Here is a 20,716-nt window from a genome sequence, read left to right as displayed (position 1 = left end):
GACAGCAACCGATGCAGAAATACTAAGCCTCTGGTATTTGGGCCGACCGAGGGCTACCCTGGCAGGGATAACCTAAATGTGATGACTGCAACAGTGAAACACGAAGAACATCTGCTGGAAAGAAGGGAATATATGGCAGTGTTCTGCAAAAGAGGCTCTGCCCAACAACTGAGTATCTGATTAAAAACTGAGATTCAAACTTAGCCCCCACCATGGAAGACTGGATCAGTTCCTTGTCCCTTAACAGCTACAGCTACTGGATGGGGATCATAGGAGTTTGCCAATACTGTTTGTATACCTTTCGTGGGACTGGAGAAGATATAGGACCTTTTACTCCAGAATGTCTTGTGGGAAGTACTACAACAGTTTGAAGTCCCATGGCTACCACTGCTTGTAATATGGTCCCTGTATCTGAGAAGTTACAGCTGTAATGACATTCACCGCAGTGAGTCAAATGCATTTAAGGGGAAAGTACAGTGGAGTAAGCAACCTTTTCATAATAGCAGATGTTCTAATAGGTCACTGTTGTACTAGTCAAAGCAATTTTGGTCCCATTCCCCACCAACCAATCAGCTTTTCAAAGCTTAAGGGAACCTTCCACTCACTATGTCAGGAGCTTGAGAAGAGTAATATATAAAAAGACAGAGTACCAAAACTTTCAGCGCTTTCTTGCCCTAGGAAATGTGCCAACAGCCCTGAAAGGGAAAAAAAATTACTAGGAAGCATAACTATTTACATAAAGGTATACAGACCCACATCCTGCCAGAAACATCAAAAGAAAGGGGGTTGGATGGAGGATATAGCTACTGCAACAGTGAATTATTAGAATACCTACTCTCAGAGCCACTGCAGGCTCATTTGCTGGCCGATGCCACTCTCCAATCAGGTGCCTCTATGTTAGAGCAGAAAAAAAAAAGCCCATTCTCGTAGGGAGGAGCAACAACGCCTTATACCCTTGCACTATGTTGCCTACCCTCACATCATTTACTGGCAAAACAAAAAAACAACTGGAACCAGGAGCAGGGATAAAACAACAGTTGTCTGTTCAAAAAGTATAAAGTCCACAACTTACTTGAAAGGTTGCTTTTGTAAAAAACAGAGAGATGTTTATTCCACAAATTTAAAATCTACAACATACTTAAAAAGTTGCCTGACAGGCTTTTTCAGGCCTTTCAAGTAATTTGTGGACTTTATACTTTTTGAACAAACAACTGTTGTTTTATCCCTGCTCATGGTTCCAGTTACTTTTTTGTTTTGCCTTATTAGTAACAGACTTGTCACTGCACTGATACTGTTGCTTTACTCACATCATTTACATGAGGAGCAAAACATTATTATAAAATTTGCGAATGCACCCCCCCTCCCCCCCAAGCACCAGGGACTGCTGCCTCCTTAGACCCACCCTAGATGCACCTCCATCTACTGTTATGGGAAGTTTACTTACTCAAGAGTACAATGATCAACAACAGATCATTGGTGCAGTATTAGACCACAAGTGCAGTAAATTAAGTTATTTGGGTAGATTACCATAGTTCAGAAACCAAAAAGGGAGGAGGAAATCGATTAAGACTCCAAGAACCCCTGGAAAACGGTCCTAGTAAAGCTTCTTCTGGACCTGGAAAATGAATCCACTCACCTTTTAAACTCTTAACTCAAGAATAAAGCAGAAAGCTAAAAATAATAGGGGATAAAGGGCCCTAATCAGCAACATATATTGCCTTTATACACTTCAAAAGTTGCCAAAATAATAAGCTTCACATCAGCATAAGTCTGAAACTCAAATGTCTGAAATTCTCCCAGACTTGCCACGGAAACATAAAAGTTACAAGGAAAAGAGCAAAATATGAGGCAAAACCAGACATGTTCTGTGAAATCAGGGACACCTGAATGTATCCATTTCCCCCACACATATATATATTATACACACAACTACCAGCAATCTAAGCCACTTGTATCACTGTGACTGTACACTCCAGAGATTTGACTATAATCAAATGAATACAAAATACATAAACTGCTAAACAGTACTGTATCTTCTCAGCTTACTGCTATCAAAATGCAGCGTGCAATCTCTGCAGCATCCCCCACACACACACACAAATCTACACATGCCTTTCAAACTCTTAGCACAAAAATGGAGCAGAGAGCTAAAATGTAATGAGTGACAAAAAACAAAATCAGGAACAGATATTGCCCTTATATGCTTAGAGAGTTCATAGAATAAAAGTACAGTTGTGTAATAACTTACCACAACAGTAGATGTCCTACTGGTCTCTGTTGCAGTATTACTAGCAGATAGGGTATCCTTCCAAGGATAGATGCATGTTCAGCCAGCATACTGAAGCCTGAGTGTCTTCCTCGAGTGCCATACGTCTGACCTATGATGCAAGTCCAAAGATGGGAGGTATATAAGGGACATACAAGTATGAAATGCCTCAGAACTTGCTTGCCCCATACCAAAATAATGAAGCAGATGGAAAGGTTAACTATTTACATATGTACATTCCACCAAAGAGAATGGAGAAAAAAGTAAGGAAGAGGTCCACTTAGACTAGGAAAGAAAGAAAGAACAAGCCCACCGGAGGACAGGAGGGAGGGTGTAATATTGCAAGAAAGATCAGCATGATATCTACTGTTATGGTAAGTTTTTACACAATTGTACTATGCCCTCCCAAGATCACTGTTGCGCTCTTACTAACAGATGGGATAATACTAACGCTGTTCAGAAGGAAGGGAGGAGAAAGGAGTAAAAGAGATGTGGTCTAACAAGCCCTACAGGAAGGACCTTGCAAATTCTGCTCTAGAAAACATATCCAACTTGCAGTGCTTAATAAAAGTGTGGAAAGAGGACGAAGTAGCTGCTTCAAGAATAATTCTAGAAACTAAACACCTGAATAAGACTCCAGAAGAAGCAACTGCTCTGGTGGAATGATCCTTGACATTGTTAAGAAGCTGTTTCCCATGAAAAGAATAACAAAAGGAAATGGCTAAGGAAATCCAGGAAGAAACAGTTTGCTTGCTTTGAGACTAGCAGCCCCAATTTCTCTTCTTGAAGAGACAGATACCCGGCCTATGTACATCCCATGAATGGAGAATTTTTCCCACAGTTTTGAGAAGGAAAGGAGGGGAGACTGAGTATAACTCTCATTAACCACCTTAGGCATGAAGGATGGATTAGTTCTAAGAGTAACCCTATCCTTGTGAAAAACAAGGAAAGGTGAAACAGCCATCAAAGTTTGCAGTTTAGATGCTCTTTTAGCTAAAGGCCATTAATAAAACAGTTTTGCAAGTACAAAGCTTTAAGTATGAAGTGGCAGCTGGCTCAAAAGTCTCAAGGGTCAGTTGTTCCAGAAAATAGTTAAGGTCCCAAGAAGGTGGAATCGGTTTCCTTGGTGACCTGAAAGCATACAGAAAGAGGTGAATCTATAAGAAAATTAGCAGATTGACTGATAAATGAGCTTTAACTGTAGAGTATGCCATGCCACAGTTGAGCAGCTCACTCCAAGACAGAACAGTAGGGACTCCCACTTGGAAAAGGATCTGTTTTTTTCTTTTCCCATCACAAAGAAAATCTCTTCCATTTTGAAACATAAGATTTTCTAGCCTTCTGTAAACCTGAAGCACATCCTCTGAAAAGTGGTGCCTGAAAAGATTCAAGTTAATTGCAGAGTCTGAAGATGAATAAATAAAAGAGCCTTTGTCCATCATGTGAGGTAACTTGGGATGAATGCCCATGGACAGATGGAAAAGGAAAAGGAACCATAGCTGGCTGTGCCAAAACTGAGTCACTAACATGATTTTTAGTGTGTTCTTCATAACCTCCTCTACCATAAAAAAATATGGCATCCGTCTTCTATGCCTGAGGGCATGGCTCCATGGAACAGAACAGGGGCAACCATCTGTTGTGGTTGGAGGCAAAATGATCTACCTGAGGAATAAATGGACAATGTCTAGGAAGACGTCCCTGTTCAGCATCCATCCATGAGGATATGCCCTGAATCTTCACAGGGTGTTTGCCACTGTGTTCCTTTCTGATGGGAATTTTAAACTGTCTGAAGAAGGTTTATACTGAATGACAATCTCACATGCCATAAAAGGCAAGTCTGCAAAGGCTGCAAGACTTGTTACCTCCTTGCTTGCTTGTTCACCATATAACTGTGGTCTTGTCTGTGAATATCCTGAGGGGGCCTGGAGTCCATAAATGATTCAAAGACAGAAGGGAGAGAATAAGAGACTTCAGCTCCATGAATTTTATATGTCAGAAAAAAATACCTTGGATCTTGATATTGTTGGAACAGGCTCCTCATGCAAAGACAGACACAGCCATGTACAGGTCTTGGCAATGGGGAGGAACCAGAAAAGGTACTCCCAGATTGAGAGAAATCTGGTTGATCAACAAAGTAATTCCTTCCTGATGCAGACAAAGAGAGGGATATGGAAGTCCCAAGGGTGGCAGTGCTGAAGCCAAATTGACTTGAGAGACCACTGTAACTTCCTTATGTGGAATCTAGTATACAGAAGCATAGGAATACTGTAGTTGATACTATGTAACCCAGGCCCCTGATGTATGTTCCTGCTGAGGTCAACAGCAAAGAAAGAAAGTCCTGCAAGAACTTTTTCAAAAACAGAACCTTGCCTGAAGTAATGAACACTGTCATTGACAAAGAGTTGATCCTGAACCCTACAAAGATCAGGTCTTGGGAAGGAGTCTCAGCATTCTTTTTCAGGTTCAAGGTGAACTGCAGACTGTGAAGAAGGTTCACTGTGAAACTGAGATCCTTCCAAAGTGTGTCGTGAGAAGGAACCTGAAGCAAGAGAACAGCTAGATTCCCTGAAGTCTGCAGAAGGCAACAATTGGAGGTAGACACTGTGAATACCCTTGGGGCCATAGCAAGATCAAAGGGTAAAGCAGAAAACTGAAAATGCAATGAAGAAACACAGAATCGTGAGTACTTCCTCAAAAAGGTAGACAGGAATGTGAAGCTAGGCATCCTTCAAGTGCAAGTTCACTAAATAACCCTGAGAAAAAAAATCATAGAGAAGAGGGACTTAAGGGTTAGCATTATGAAGACTGGGACATTCAAAAAGGTGTTGGGAAAGGTCTAGACTTCACCTCCATGTGCCGTCCTTTCTGGGAATCAAGAATATTCTGGAGAAAAATCCGCTGTCTAATGAGTGGAACTGCCTGAATAATTCCCTGTTAACTGAGATATTGCAAAATAGAATAACTAGAGGAACTGACAATGAGGTGGCTGAGGGATTCCAGAAAAAAAAGTGACAAGTTTTTCATGACATTCTGTACCCTTGTTCTGTGAAAGAGAAAACCACCTGTCTGTTGTGACTGCCTTCCTTGTTGGGGAGGGGAGTTTTTGGGACAGGGGAACTTGGCCGAGGGGAAAGAGGAGGGAGGATAAAAGGAGACGGTCATAAAGAGACAGGTTTGTCAGGAAAGGAAGGCTGAAACCCTTTGTCATCCTTTCCCGATTTATCTTGAAATCTCCTTTTGTTGGCCCTTTTTGTCTTTCTAGGGCTGCTTTTAACCTTACCTGACAAAAGGACCAACTTTAGCTGGATAACTCCTCTGGAGCTTAGCCACCGGGGAAAGGAAAATCTGTTTCAAGTCCTGCATAACGTTTCCCTTTTCTTGTAAAGATTTATAAAAGATCTGCAGTATCAAAGCAAGGATGTTTATCCAGACAGAAATCCAAGAGTTTGGCCTCAACATCATCCAGTAAACACTGGATCTTAGCCAGGAACACTTCTGTAGAACAGGGCCCTGGATAGGCAACCCTTGAAGATACATATGCAGCATCACAACTGCACTAATAGACTGCCTGGCACCTGAGAGGCAGAGTTAAGCAAAGTCAGAGTAGAAGACTTATCAGATTCTGGCATGGCACAGATTACATCACCCAGATTAGACAGAATAGACAAAAAAGTACCTGGTCATATGGGTCTGGGAACTGACAGTCTTAAAAGCTAAGGTAGCAGAGGTATAAACCTTTTTACCATACCTGTCCATAGCCCTGCTATCCTTGTTTGTAGGCAACATATTTCAGGGGGGGGTGGGGGTTAATGGCTTTTCCGTAGAAAGGGAAAGCACAGCTGGGCCAGAGGAGGGTTCTTAATAAAAATTCTCTCCAACGTATGGTAATCTCATATTGTTATACACATATATATATATATATATATATATATATATATACATACATATACATATACACGTTTGGAGGGTGCAGGGAGAGGGGCTTGCAAATAAAAAGAGTTTTAAGGAGAAGAGCTATCTTCAGTATTTATTCTTATTGTGTGTTTTTAGTCTTTTTTTTTGGCATATCAACATGCAGCATTTTAAGTGCAGAGATTTCAAACGTGAGCCTACTTATTCACCCAATGGCTAGAAAGCTATACTAGCCATACATCTCACAGACAAAAGATGAAGTTCTGCTTTCAGGATGGCAGCAAAGAAGTTCTGAGATAATTCATACTTTTGTACCTCCCACCTTTGGATTTAGTTCATACGCCAGATGTACAACTGAAGAAGAAAGCACCCAGATTTTGATATGCTAGACAGAGGTATGGCCATCCTTGGCAAGAAACCCAATCTATCAGTATTACTCCAACAGTGATCTTGGAAGGAGAGTTTTAGTCGACTAAGTTGCACTTACCTATAACAATAGATGTTCAAAATTCCTCATTGCTGCAGTACCTCTTAGGGGTTGTTTCCTGCCTAGTAACAACAACTGGCCTGATTCAAAAATATCTGGCTCCCCACAACCCACCCCACCACGCACTACTTCACTCTGACTGCTAATTGTTTAATTCCCAAGGACAGAAATTAGCAGTTAGACTGAAGCTTTCTTCAGTACTTTCTTGCCCATGCAGTGAGAAAACAGCCAAACAATCCTGAATCAACCAAACAATAACACAAAGTAGAAACAAACAAAATCCTACTTTATATCTCACCTACAACTATACGAAGAGTAGGGAAATGCAGGGTGGGTGTGGCTACTGCAGCACACTGAGGGATTTTAAAATCTACTGTTATGAATTCAGGAGTCCTTGGAGAACAGTCCTAGCAAAGTTGGACCTGGACCTAGGAAAGGAATCCAGTTTGTAATACATTGTAGAAATATTACAGTGGACCATGTAGCTACTTTTAGAATCCAACCCTTTCCAGTACGCCATCAAAGACATGGCTCTAGCAGAATGCACCTTGATACTACCTGGAGTGGATTTGCCAGGGTGGGAATAACACAAACAATAGCTAAGGACAACAACGTGGAAAATTGTTTCTCTAGACAAAGGTGCCCCTTTTTTACTCCTTGATATGAAATAAATAGCTGATCAGCTTTTATAAACAGCTTAATTCTGTACAGATAGTACCTGAGATGCCTATGCATACCCAGAGTATGTAGAATCCTTTTTTATAGGTTCACATCTAAGTACTAGGTTAATTGCCCTTGCAGGCCATTTTAAGCCTAGACAATTTCCATTTCTGTGCTCAGAATAACCCATCCCATTTTGTTACAGAATGACCGTACCCATCCCATGGTTAATAATTATAGATTACCCCAGATGAGAATAACTGGAATCATACCCCAGATGATTTGAGGGGACCCATACATGCGATAAAGCATTTAGGAACTGCCTCTGTCCATAAGAAGTATTGGGGGGGGGGGCAGTCCTAAGGTAAATTTTCTGTTTCCCATACATAAATCTAAACTGCACTTGAATGTGGACAGGGATGAACTTTGTTTTATGTGGTAAGGCAGTCTGTTCAGAGCAGTTATCCTCTGCAAGAAACATCTGTCCCTCCAAACCATTTTGTTGATATTACAGGAGAGGTTTAGATCCTTAGACAGAGTAATTCTGATGCCATTTGACTTACTAATGTACAGTAAATCCATCAGTAATGGGTCGGAGGATGCCTTGTATGCCAGACATAAGTGACTTCTTAGAAGTCTGTAGGATACAGAGTATACTGATAGGACTCTGACTCGGTACATGCAGGACATGTTATTTAGGCCTTTTATCCTTTTAGTAAGGTATCTCTGTACACATCCCAGCTGTTGCATGTGTCTAGACAGATACATGCCAAAGGGGCATTAAATTCAATGACTGGTCTAATGGGGACTGAGTAAAGGGGAGCAATGACATCCCTAAATCTAGACCCAATGCCTTTGTTTATAAAGCTGTATATCATAGGACTTTGTCACAACAATGGATGCGTATTGGAACAAAGTTAGGTCACTGTCACCATAAGTTCCCGAATCCCAAACAACTGGGTCAACTCTTAGGTGCATATTGTCAATGTGGAAGTTCAGTGGAGTAGATGACTTCCTTAAGGATACAATAATGTATTTTTTGGCATTTACCTTCAGTCCATGATTTTTGTACCAGTTATTTATTTGCAACAAACCTTCCAGCAGGATGGCCAAGCCAATTGTGGATTCAATGACTGCTCCTAGCTTGAAGTCATCTGCAAACTTAGTCAACCACAGCCCTTTGCTATTTGCAGAAAAGTAGATGCAAAACAGGAGATGTCCCAGCACAGAACCCTGGGGGACTCCACTGGTGACTAGCCTCTTTGTGGAGGCAACTTCACCTGTTTTTATTATCTGCACTCTATCTGTAAGCCAGCTGGCAATCCAACAGGTGGCATAGGGGGTTTATTCCCAGTATATTTTGCTTTTCTTCCATGCCTAAGTGGGAAGCTGTGTCAAAAGTTTTGGTCAAGTTGAGATATGCAGTATATACCATTTTGCCTTCATCCACTGCTTTGGTGAACTTTTCAAAAAATCCACCAGAATGAGTAAGCATGACCTGCCTTTGATGAATCCAAACTGCACCTCTGACCAAAATGTGGCCAAGGTAGTAAGAAAATCATTCTATGTCACCCAACTTGTATGTAATGACATAGCAACTAGGATCAAGTCATAGTACCACTTTTTCAGACCTTATTAAAGTCATCATTGAGTACAGTGTCTCTTCTGCATGTACCTGACCAGACACATGCAACATCTGAAATGCCCACAAAGGTTCCTTACCAGGAGAATTGAGGGTATAAACACATTGTCCTATTCAGACTGCCTTAAAGCCCTATCTCTATAATCTGTCTCTTATAGGCTACTGAGAGGCAACCTATGCCTGGCATACAAGGCATCATCTGATCCATGTATATGCAACATACACACCCACCCAACCCATACTCACTCATTCAAGATACTTGCCTTCTAATAAAACTAAACAACTGCAGGACTAGCAGTGAAATAAAGGGGAAGGCATACTTTCTCAATGACATTTCTGCAAAATCTATTAATTTCCCAGTATGAAGTACATATGTGCTGGGTGAGCACAGTAAAACACTTTCTTCTCTTTTTTTTTTTTTTTTTTTTTTTTTTTTTTTTTGTATAGCACATTGCAAGGTTTCGGAGCTCAGCACATGCAATGAGTTCCAACATCAGTAACTTTAACCGTAAAACTTAATTTTAGAAGAGAAAAAAATGTAAACTTAAAAATTGCAGTTTCTTTGTTTATTTATTTATTTTTTTTTTTGAGAGGTGCAACCCAATAACCAGTACCACAAGGTGCTCCTGGAGAAAGCCTGGAAGTGCCATCACTGAAACAGCTCCTTGATGGGGGTGGGCAGATGTAATGGGTGTGTACCCTTCAAAGGTGTTTCAATTAGCGTTCAATCTCAGAGCTACTTGCTACTCAGAGAAATGCTAGCTAAAGCTACAATATGCCAATCAGCAAGCAATGGCAAGATTTCACAATGTACCAAGTACTACAGTTTACATGAAGTGGATAAGAATTGGTCACATTTTCTAGCAATTTATAGCTAAAGACTGCACACCAAAATACTAAACATAACACTGGTACATATTGGCCAACACAAAAAAAAATAATCCATCTACTTGGGGAGAGACTGCCTTCTTCTAGTAAGTATAATTATGATATTCTGTCTTCCTCTCACATATTTTCCAGATATTTTTTCTTACACGGTATTGCTCTTCAATGTCTACTGAAGAGTTTGTTACAAATAGAAGCAGAGTGACAGACTCTCAAGTTTTCGCTCTGTTCTTTGATGGCTGTCAGATTCTTCAAGGTACTCATTCTCTTCATTACTTTCATGAAAGATTTTTCTCAAGATTATACTAAATGATTCGCAAAACTATTCTTAGTGTTTTACTTTTTATATGATCGGACTCTCCTACTGGGTACGATTCCTAAACTACATAGAAAATGTTAATGTATTATGCATGCAAACCCATGTTTGGCAAATATTATATTCAAGTAATCACTTTGGTGCCATACTACGTCTTGCACAGTAATGGAATGTGGCTGCAATTTCAAGTAGTGGTAAATAAGTCTCATCAATATTTTGGAACATTGTTCTTCAGAATCTGTCTACTACTCCCAGACCTTCCCAAGTATGTCAATACAGAATCTGTCTACTACTCCCAGACCTTCCCAAGTATGTCAATACAAAACATCTCACTTTAGTTTGCATTCAAAATTCAGACTAATGATTAGTAACAAACTGTAGCCTACTGCACTAATAATCTCATATCATAGAAATATACCATAGCCATTTGCTGTTCTTAACAGACAAGCAGCAATGATAACATCCTGCATGAATGTCACACATCTCACATATATGTGCTGTATCATTCTGTGTCTGCACTGTTAACAGCAGTTTTACACATACAGGAAAAAAAAAACAACAGTGCTGATGTGCCTGGGTTGATCCTCAACCGTATGGCGTCTCCCGTAGGTAGGTGAGGCAGTCTTGATGACATCAGCCCCTTATGGAAGTGAGGGGAGGCTCAGCACTGCTCTCCATTGCACATCTCAGCACTGTTGTCCACTGCATGTCCCATTCATGGAATGTTGTTGGGCAGATGCACGGGTGTGGGGCATAATGAAAAACATCACAAACCACAACTGATGGCCCTCTCTCCCCCGGTGATGAGGGAATAAATGAGCCAAACTGAATGGGAGGGGGATGACAGCTGGCAGGCTGCTAGGTCAAAGAGGAAAAAAAAAAAAAAACAACATAAATATGATGTAATGTATTGCCATCTGTCACACACAATACATGTGTAACTCCTTACAAGATTTATTCCGACAACAGACATACTCATGATGCCATCACAGTTCTCAAAGAAATGAAGCCTCTCATCAGTGTTAAGGGCAGCCTACAATGCTATCTGTGAATACTTTATCCAGTTACTGTGCTACTGCTTAATTAACCTCCCTGCATTCAAACGGTAAAGTCAGCAAGTACACACACATTACTGGTCTGTCTTTTTAAATCAGGCTATCCTTAGACTATAATTGGAAAAGAGTCCTGTAACAACAGAAAGCAACATTAGTTCCTCAAAACATATTGCGATTGAAAGACAAACATGAAGAAAGTAGGTGACAGAAATACACTGGAGAAACAGTTACTGGAAAGGTAGACAGGGATCTATATATTTCATGTAAGGATGGACAAAATTTTATACTTCTGATTCTCTGCTAGCAACACAAACACAAGCAAAGACACACACATACTTGGCAGTGACCACCAAGCATAACATTACTATAAGGGATACGTAGCTAGTAACACACCTTCAGAAGCCAAATTCATGTGAACTCGGATGTCACCAGCACAGTCTTCAGAATACAGTAAAACTAACTTTCTGACCATGTCCAGCATTTTCAAGATAATTTACACTTTTAAACCCCCACCCTCCATGCAGAAAATAAATACTTTAAGTCACTGGGTCTAAGAACTTCTAAAATTGCAATGTTCAAGTCAATTTAATTTCACAAGCAATTAATGTAAAGTTCTGGTTAGTTCTTAAGTCTTCTAGAAGTTCTGCACAGACCTTATGACACAGAAAGTTGTAGTCCTGTACACGGAAGCAGGCATCAGGATAGCTGCTGAAGTTATCCGTACTGTCAAACGGAAGCTCCCCAAAGCCCACCTGTAAAAGAATAATAAAACATATATCCTTTCACAGTATTTGTATAATAAGGATTCAAATAAAATATATCTTCAAAGTAAATAAAAATTTCAGCCAAAAAATCTGAAAATTGGCTAACACAGAAGACTTGCAATACATACTGGCACCCTTAGAGTGAACAAACAATAAATTTGCAAAGCAATTCTCAAATGCAAGTGAGAAAGTCAAATGATCTTGGTGTAACAGAACCAGTTCATTAACTCAACACATGATGTGAGAAACACCTTAACCATTATTAAACGAACCAAACTAAAACAAACTAATAAACAAATTAAAGTAACAAAATATGGAATGGAAACATGACCAGGTATTGAAATTAATTCTATTTGTTGTGTAGGAGTAAGGTATGATTTCTCCCAATGTATTGTTATTCCCAAATATTTTGCCAGTGTGTGTGTGTAATCCAGTGCTGTTACCAGAAGTTGCTTGGTGGGGGCGGTGAGGAGCCAGTTGTCCAAATATGGAAACACCCGGAATCCTTGTAGTCTCAAGTGAGCTGTGACCACTGCCATGCACTTCATGAACACTCTGGGGGTTGTAGAGAGACCGAACGGCAGGGCACAAAATTGATAATGACTGGCCCCTAGCCAGAAGCGAAGCAGACTCCTGGAGCGTTTGTCCATTTTGATGTGGTAATAATAAGCATCCCGGAAATCTATCGAGCACATCCGATCATCCTCCCTTAAAATGAGAGAAGGGACTGAACCGTGACCATCCGGAATTTGGTTTGGGTGACGCACTTGTTTAAGCTGCTGAGATCCAGAATGTGTCTTCAGTCCCCTGTCTTTTTTGGCACCAAAAAGAATCTTAAGTAGAATCCGGATCCACATTGGTCTGGTGGGACTGGTTGGCTGACACTTTTTTGAGACAGCTTTATTATCTCTGAAGCTGCTTCTTCCCTTTGACTGGGTGGAACGTCGGGAAGCTTCTTTGGAAGATTTGGTAGACAAGAAAGGGGAATGGTGTAACCTCTGGTGATTATGCTCTGCACCCATCGATCGGAGATAATAGATTGCCAGGCAGCTTGGTGCAGAGAAAAATGATCCCTGACTGTTTCCAGAGGTAAGCAATCGGGCTGCTCCTCAGGAGCGCTGATAAGGCTGTCCAGAGGAGGAGTCTCTGGAGCCTTGCTTACAAGGACCCCCCTCTGCTTCTGTAGGGGTGTCTTCCAGAATTGTTACCCCCTCTGCCCCTGGGGGTATCATCACAACGTGCGGCACGAAAAGGACCCTGAGATTTTTTGTGCCACATTTTCCCACTCCTCTGATTCCTGGAGAAGGTACATTGAGGACTGGGAAATCATAGGCCTATGGCAGATAGGTCTTTCCATCTTGCTTGCACCTGGCTAGCGTGTCCTTCACTTTGGAGCCAAAAAGGGAGGATGCTGCGATGGGAACATTCAAAAAGGAAAACTTGAAGGGGTCCGCGAGGTCACAAATGTGCATCCAGGCATGACGCCTCATAACAATGCCCAAAACCTTTGCTCCAGCCACCCCTTCAGTTACATGTGAGAGCAAGCTCATGGACGAGTGGGATATTGATTCCAGGGGTGCAAGCTGTGTGGCCACCTTGTCCCTGACCTCATCAGACAGCTGTCCTGCAAGTGTCCCAGAGAGTTCGGAGATCAAGTCCCGCTGGAGCCCCGTAAAATGTGCCAAATAGATCAGGGATAATATAGCAAAGGTCCCTGATGTAAAAATTCACTTTCCAAGTCTGTCCACCACCCGGGTCTCCCTGTTGGTCGGGTGGACAGCGGGGCTTTCCTCAGCCAAGTCTTTTTTCACAGTCGCCGATGCCACCACCATATCATCGACTGGTAACCCTCTAGACCAATGTGCATTATCCTCGGGCACAGAATTTTGTCAGATCTCCGTGGGATCACCTCAATGGAATCAGGGTTCTTCCAAACTCGCTGCACGATGAGCTCGTTGGCAGGCGGGGTCACCCAAGAGGTAGAAGGCCGGGTGCGGAAAGCCTGCAGGAACATGGACTCCTCAGACGAAGGGTTGGAGGGCATCCAGTCACCTCTCTGTTTTAGCATTTCCAGGATGTCTCCAAAGGAGATATCATCAGGAGGTGACAATGGGGACCCTTCACCATCATCGTAATCAGTGTCTTCCGTTAAGGACTCCTCGGGTGAGTCCATGTGCATCCTCTTGCATGTCCTCTTTTGAGGGGGCTCCTCAGTGGGGGTCTCTGAGGAGGACTCGGAAGACTGGGTACCCTGAACAGGGGTGTCCTGCGGCTGCTCTGCCTGGTGCCCCAGGGGGGTGGTCTGTGGCAGCTGTAGCTCATGGGGTGAAAACTGGGGTTCCGATGTCAAAGGAGTGCTTTCAGAAGCGAGAACCCTCTCCATAGGATCCGCCACATAACACAAGCACTCAGGTCACTCCAAGGCAAGTACAAATATGACTCAGTCATTGTCCATGCTGGTGTGAATGACCTGAGACGTACCTCCCTGGACTACATGAAAAGAGACATAGAGGAGCTCTCTGAGCATGCAGCCCAGGCCGGTATGACCCTGACCTTGAGTAGCATCTTACCCTCACCAAGAATGATGCCATAATATGAAGACAAGATGATCAATTTCAACAATTGGCTTAAGTATTGGTGTCACTCAAAGGGGATCCAATGCCTGTCAGCCTGGGATGACATGCTCGACAAGCCAAGCTTCGCTAGGGATAGCTTGCACCTGTCACCCCTGGGCTTTCGGATATTGGCAAAGGCTCTTGCTACCCCCATAGTGCCTTTTTTAGGCAAGGCTCAAAAGACAAACCCACCTCCATAGGTATCACAAGGGATAAGAAACTAAGAGTAATGCTACTCAACGCCAGAAGTCTAAACCTCAAGATGCATGCACTCAAAACTCTCCTTAGCATGGAGAACATCGATATCTGTGCAGTAACAGAAACCTGGTTCAAGGCTCCCGAGAGCACCCCAGCACTACCAGGTTATACCTCATACCATGCTTTTCGGCCCCAAAACTTGGACCGAACCACAAAAGGAAGGGGAGTATCAATATTCGTCAAAGATACCCACACCTCCAGGTTGGTGGCACAGCACGAAGCATCAGGGACTATCCATGTACAACTAACAGTGGGTAAAACTGCCTTCCAGTTTATAGCCTGCTACAGACCACCCTCCCAAACCCAAGAACCCCACTCGGCCTTCCTGAGAACACTGGAAAATATGAAGGTCTCTCCAAACACCATTATATTGGGCGACTTCAACTACCCAAACATAGACTGGGAGCATTACTCTAGCTCCAACATCCTAGCCCAAAGGTTCCTAGAATTTATAAACTCAAATGCTATGGAACAACTTGTTACCACTCCCACAAGAGGGGAAAAGATACTGGACTTGATCATCACCAACATGGGGACTCTATGCTCCAGACCAGAAGTGTATCCCTCACTGGTAAGATCAGACCATAAACTAATCTCACTGGATATTCACATCCCAACCCCACCCCCTGCCCAGAAAACCACAGTGAAAAACTTCTCTAAAGCAAATTTCACACTCCTCAAAACCGAGGTGGAATCCTTCAAAGCCCCCGGGCCTGTGGAAAATATGGCCCAGACCGCAGAATCCTTTATAAACGCATTCTATGAACACCTTTAGGAATGCATGGATCATGCAATCCCAAATAAAACCAAGACCCAATCCTCCAAAGGCAGGCGTCCTCCTGTCTGGTGGACCCCAGCCATAAACAAACTATACAATAGAAGGAGGAAGCTACTACATGATAGAGCAAAATCCCAAAAAGGGAAGGCATCTCTGATCAGTATTAGCAAAAAACTATGGGCACTCATAAAATCGTCTAAGGCCAGCTTCGAGAGAAAAATTGCACAGGACACTAAGGATAATCACAAGGCTTTTTTTAGTTATGTTAGGAACCTGGGTGGGAATTCCCAGATATGCTCAGAATTAGTCCAAAATGACAAAAAATACACCGAACCCACAGACACTGCCAACATCCTAGCTGACAGGTTCAGCGCAAACTCCCCCCCCCACCAAAAGGGCAAATATCTATCCCAGCAGAGTGCTTCCCCCCCTAACATCTCAGATGCTCAGGTAAGACCTGCCCTCTCCAAAGCAAAAAACACAGCAACAATGGGACCAGACGGTGTCCCGGGCTGCATCCTACATGAACTCCAAGAAGAGTTAAACCCAAACATAAAACTACTGTTCAATCTCAGCCTTACTACAGGATATGTACCCAAAGAGTGGCGTACAGCAACAGTGGTCCCTCTCCACAAAGGTGGTGCCTCAACGGATCCTGGAAACTATCACCCCATAAGCCTGACTAGCTTGGTCTGCAAAGCTATGGAAAGGATCATCATGGACCTCATAAATAAAGATATTGGGGACCTACAGACACTGGATCCTACCCAGTTCGGCTTTGTTAAGGGCAGATCCTGCCTCTTAAACCTGGTTGATTTCTTTGAAACTTTCACCAAGGCCATTGACGAGGGGAAGGTGGTCCACACAGCCTACCTGGACCTCGCAAAAGCCTTCGATACAATACCCCACTCGAGCATTATAGATAAGCTCACCAGCTTAAATATAAATCCCAATGTCACTAGATGGGTTGCAAACTGGCTCAAGGACAGAACCCACATGGTTAGAATTGCTGGAGCCATGTCAGACTCCAAACCAGTTACAAGTGGCGTCCCACAAGGCTCAGTCCTGGGACCTCTCTTGTTCGGTATATATTTCTTGGAGGTACAGGCCAACACGGAAGGACTGTGGCTGACCAAGTTCGCAGATGACTGCAAACTGGGCGCCATAATCAACACTCCAGCCGACATAAGCATCCTCCAAAAGGGCCTCACAGAAACAGACAACTGGTGCCAGAGCCATGGCCTCAAGCTAAACGCCAAAAAGTGTATAGTCATCCCCTTTGGCAAAAACAAAGTGTCCACAAATTACCACATAGGTGGTAATCCATTCAGTACAGAAGAAGTAATTAGGGACCTGGGGACCCAAGTTGATAGCAATCTCTCATTTGACAACCACGTGGCCAAAGTGGTTAGAAAAATATTTTATATAGCCCACCTAATCATGAAGGGATTCACATCTAGATCAGGGGAGGTCATCGTGCCTCTTTATTCATCCCTCATCAGGCCCATAATTGAGTACAATGCCCCTTTTGGGATGTACCTTACCAGACACCTGCAGCAACTGGAAAGACCCCAAAAGTACCTAACCAAGAGGATCAAAGGGCTCAAACAGATGCCATATGCTGCCTGGTTAAAGAAACTCCAGCTCTACTCAGTGGCATACCGCCTGCTCAGAGGCGATCTGTGCCTGACGTATAAAGCCATGTCCAACCCGGAATTAATGGACATGCTGCACCTCAGAAAATCCAAATCCCATCGAGCTACGCGCTCGAGAGACTTGAACCTCAGCACTGAAATAAATAGGACTTGCTGGAGGAACAGATTCATAACCCAGAGGCTCCCTTCACTCTGGAATAAAATCCCAGTCCAGGTTAGGCAGAGTCCCTCATTGACTCTCTTCAAGAGGAATCTTGATGAGTGGATGGGAGACAGTAGGTTTACCCCGGGTATCACTTCTGTGTCACTGTTAGACAGGGGCACAGTATACTAACTTCGAAAAAGGGCATAGCAAAATTAATTTAAAATGGGTGGCAAAAGCCAAACACACTCTGGCTAGGCTTATAAATGCCCTAGGGCAGATAGCCTAGTATGAACCTATGAACCTATGAACGCAGGTCTGCCCAAAGAGGGATTGGAGCATGGAACCGAGAAAGACAACCTTGGGACCGGGGTCACACCCTGCTCCAATGAACCTGCCCCCACAGATGGAGCCTCAAGCAGGATCTGTGCAGATGTAGCTATGAACACCGAGGATGGAACCCAGGACAAACATGGCTCCAAGCCCCAGGCCAAGGCGCCCGCCCCCCAATCACCAGATTGAGGAAAGACTGGTACCGCAGGAACTGAAGATCAAAGGGACAAACCCGGAGCTTGAGTGAGGTCCACTATAGGCGCCGAGGTGATGGGTTCCGAGAAGGATGTCGGAGCAGAAGGCTTCGGAACCGAAATGGTCGAAGGCGGAGTGTAAGAAGGAATCCCTGGAGAAACCATCCCAAGCCCTGCAGGTGGATGGGTCTTAGAAAGTGTGGGTAACCCCTGGCTGCCAACAGCTGAACCACAAGACACACCACGTCGTGTTCTGACAGGCTCCTGGTAGATCTAGTGGATACTCTGGATGGAGAGAGTCAGGTCGGTCAATGAACGGGCTATACACCTGGCCCAGAAATGGAGCTATGGAAGGGAATATCAGGTCTATGGTGCAAGGTCTGCCGGCACCGAAGTCTGAAGTTTCGAGACTGGGAGTAATGGGGTCAAATCCAGTTTGGTCGGAAAAACGCTCGGTGCCAAAGTGGCACTTGGAGCCAAAACGGTCGGTTCCAAAATTTTAACTGACGAAGGTATCGAGGGTGTGCCCTGAGCCGTAGTGGCCACAGGTGCCAAAGTTGTAGTAGGCATAGGGAGGTCTATTATCAGTGCCAGAGGCAGGACTGGTACCGAAGCTGGCACCGGTATCGTAGGTTTCGAGATGCTCAAAGCTGACAAGGATGGAGCCATAGAGGTAGATTTATGCTCTTAGGACAACTTTGGGACCTTTGATTTTACAGGCTTACCCTGAACACCCCATGGTGAGGAGGGAACCGAGTGGGACCTCTTTTTATCTTTTGTAGGAGGGGTTGAGACCTCCATCACAGAAATGGCCTCTGAAAAGGGAGACTTAAGTAATCCTTTCAGTATCAGTTTATTTTTGCGCTCATTAAGACTGCGTTGACTGAAACTCTGACAAATGTCACAAGGAGGTTGCACCGAGAGATGGGGCACCCCCAAACAGTTTACACAATCATTGTGGGAATCACCATTAGGTAACTTGCCATTACATGAAGCATAATGTTTAAAACCTGAAGTACCTTTCTTATCTGACATCTTGATAGAAAGACACCACAGGCAAACAGTATAACCAGTCAGAACTAATAAGTCACAGTTCAAAAAAGCCACACAGTTACATCACTATAGTGATATGTAAGAGTGAAACAGAAACACCTTACTGAAACAAACACTAACAGGCTAGGAAAAAAAAGGAAAACAGCAATGGTATTGAAGAAAAACCACAAGGCTAAGGGAGGAAAGGCCATACCAACAATGGTACTTGAAAGTTTATCAACGGTAACAAAAGGTAGAGCAGAGAAGAAAAATCAGGGTCTGACAGAAGAAAACACACTAGAAATACTAATCGCTCAGTAAAAAAGGAAGATATCGAAAGTTTTCCACACCAAATATCAAATAAAGTTCTACTTAGCTGAGAGCTCGGCTGAAACGTGGCTTTACGGCTATGCGCCAAACAAGATCTGAGGTAAAAGGGAGAAGGGCATTCTGGGATAGAAGCTTAGCTCGAGAGTTTTTGGCTGGCACAAGCTTGGTAAAGAGGCTGACTTGATTTCGAGAGCTTGCAACCAAACCCATCAGTGATGAATGGAAAGAAGCTTAACAACATCAGATCATGGCTTCCAGTAATCTAGAGGAAAAAAAATCAAATGTGCTCAGAGTTGATTAAACTAAATGGAATAGCAAAGCAACTTACCAAATCAAATGACAAAATGCTGGAAAAAATGGAAGAAGCTTTAAATAGCTATTCAGATGAACTGATATAACTGCAAAAATCAGAGGCTGAAATGAAGAAAAGGCTGGCTGAGTGCAAGACTGCACAAGAAGAGCTGTTTTAACAAATGGTAGCTAGAGGACAGAGCACACAGGGAAAAAGAAAGTTATGTGCTTACCATAACATCAGATCCTTTTTGCCCTATTTTCACCTGGTTCAACTTTTGGGACTTGGATCCGGCCTCGGCAACCTCAAACCTTTGGATCCAAGGTTCTGACTCCTCCCTTACCCATAATTCCTCTCAACTGGGCAATGTATTTCTACAGTATTTTTGGCTCTAAGGCTTTTGATATGGTCAACCACAATATGCTTTTAATATACTATGCACCCTTAATATCAGTCCTCCTTCCATCTTATGGTTTAAAAGCTACCTATCCAGACGGAAGCAAGCCGTACAATGTCAAAACCAACTGTCTGCATATCTTTCAGTATCCCTAGGGGTCCCTCAGGGATCTATCATTGGCCCATTACTCTTCTCCTTATTCACCAACCAGCTCTCCTCCTCCTCCACACCTAATGCCTCTGTAGTGCAATATGCAGATGATACCACCCTTATATGCGCTGCCCCCACACTAGATGACCTTCACTCCCTAACCCAAAATAGTTTTTCAGTAGCTGAAAATAGAAGTTATGTCCTTACCATAACGTTCCATGTGGAGTGTTCATCTCGCCTTTGTTCTTACACATGGGTTCGGAGCCGATCCTCGGCTCCGTCGCCGCTGCAAGCTCTGCATCGAGAAGAAGCTCGAGACAACCTAATACCCACAATCCCCCTCTGCCTTTACCTCAGATCTAGTTTGCAAGCAAACCAGCAGTCAGAGAGAGACACATTCATGCCAAAACTCACATAGACACAAAAAATACTTCTATCTATATATATATATATATATATATATACATGTATATCATATATACAACAACTGCAATGCAGAAGCAGGATAACCCAGACCAGGCACCAAAATGAACGTTCTTCCTGAGGGTGGGAA

The 20,716-nt window shown here is 43.1% G+C and overlaps 1 protein-coding gene across 1 annotated transcript in view; it reads right to left on the bottom strand.

The window, feature by feature from the left end:
- The window catches only part of ABTB1 (ankyrin repeat and BTB domain containing 1), a 1,282,257-nt gene that overhangs the window by 220,408 nt on the left and 1,041,133 nt on the right, over positions 1-20,716 (bottom strand). The window contains exon 9 of the mRNA XM_044078542.1: positions 11,877-11,975. Within this exon, the coding sequence (XP_043934477.1) occupies positions 11,877-11,975 (99 nt within the window). The remainder of the gene's footprint in view (positions 1-11,876; positions 11,976-20,716) is intronic.

The sequence above is a fragment of the Protopterus annectens genome, chromosome 7.part1, assembly GCF_019279795.1.
Source record: "Protopterus annectens isolate FY-2018-M chromosome 7.part1, PAN1.0, whole genome shotgun sequence".
Lineage (NCBI taxonomy): Eukaryota > Metazoa > Chordata > Ceratodontiformes > Protopteridae > Protopterus > Protopterus annectens.
This window is presented reverse-complemented; position numbering and strand designations above follow the sequence as displayed.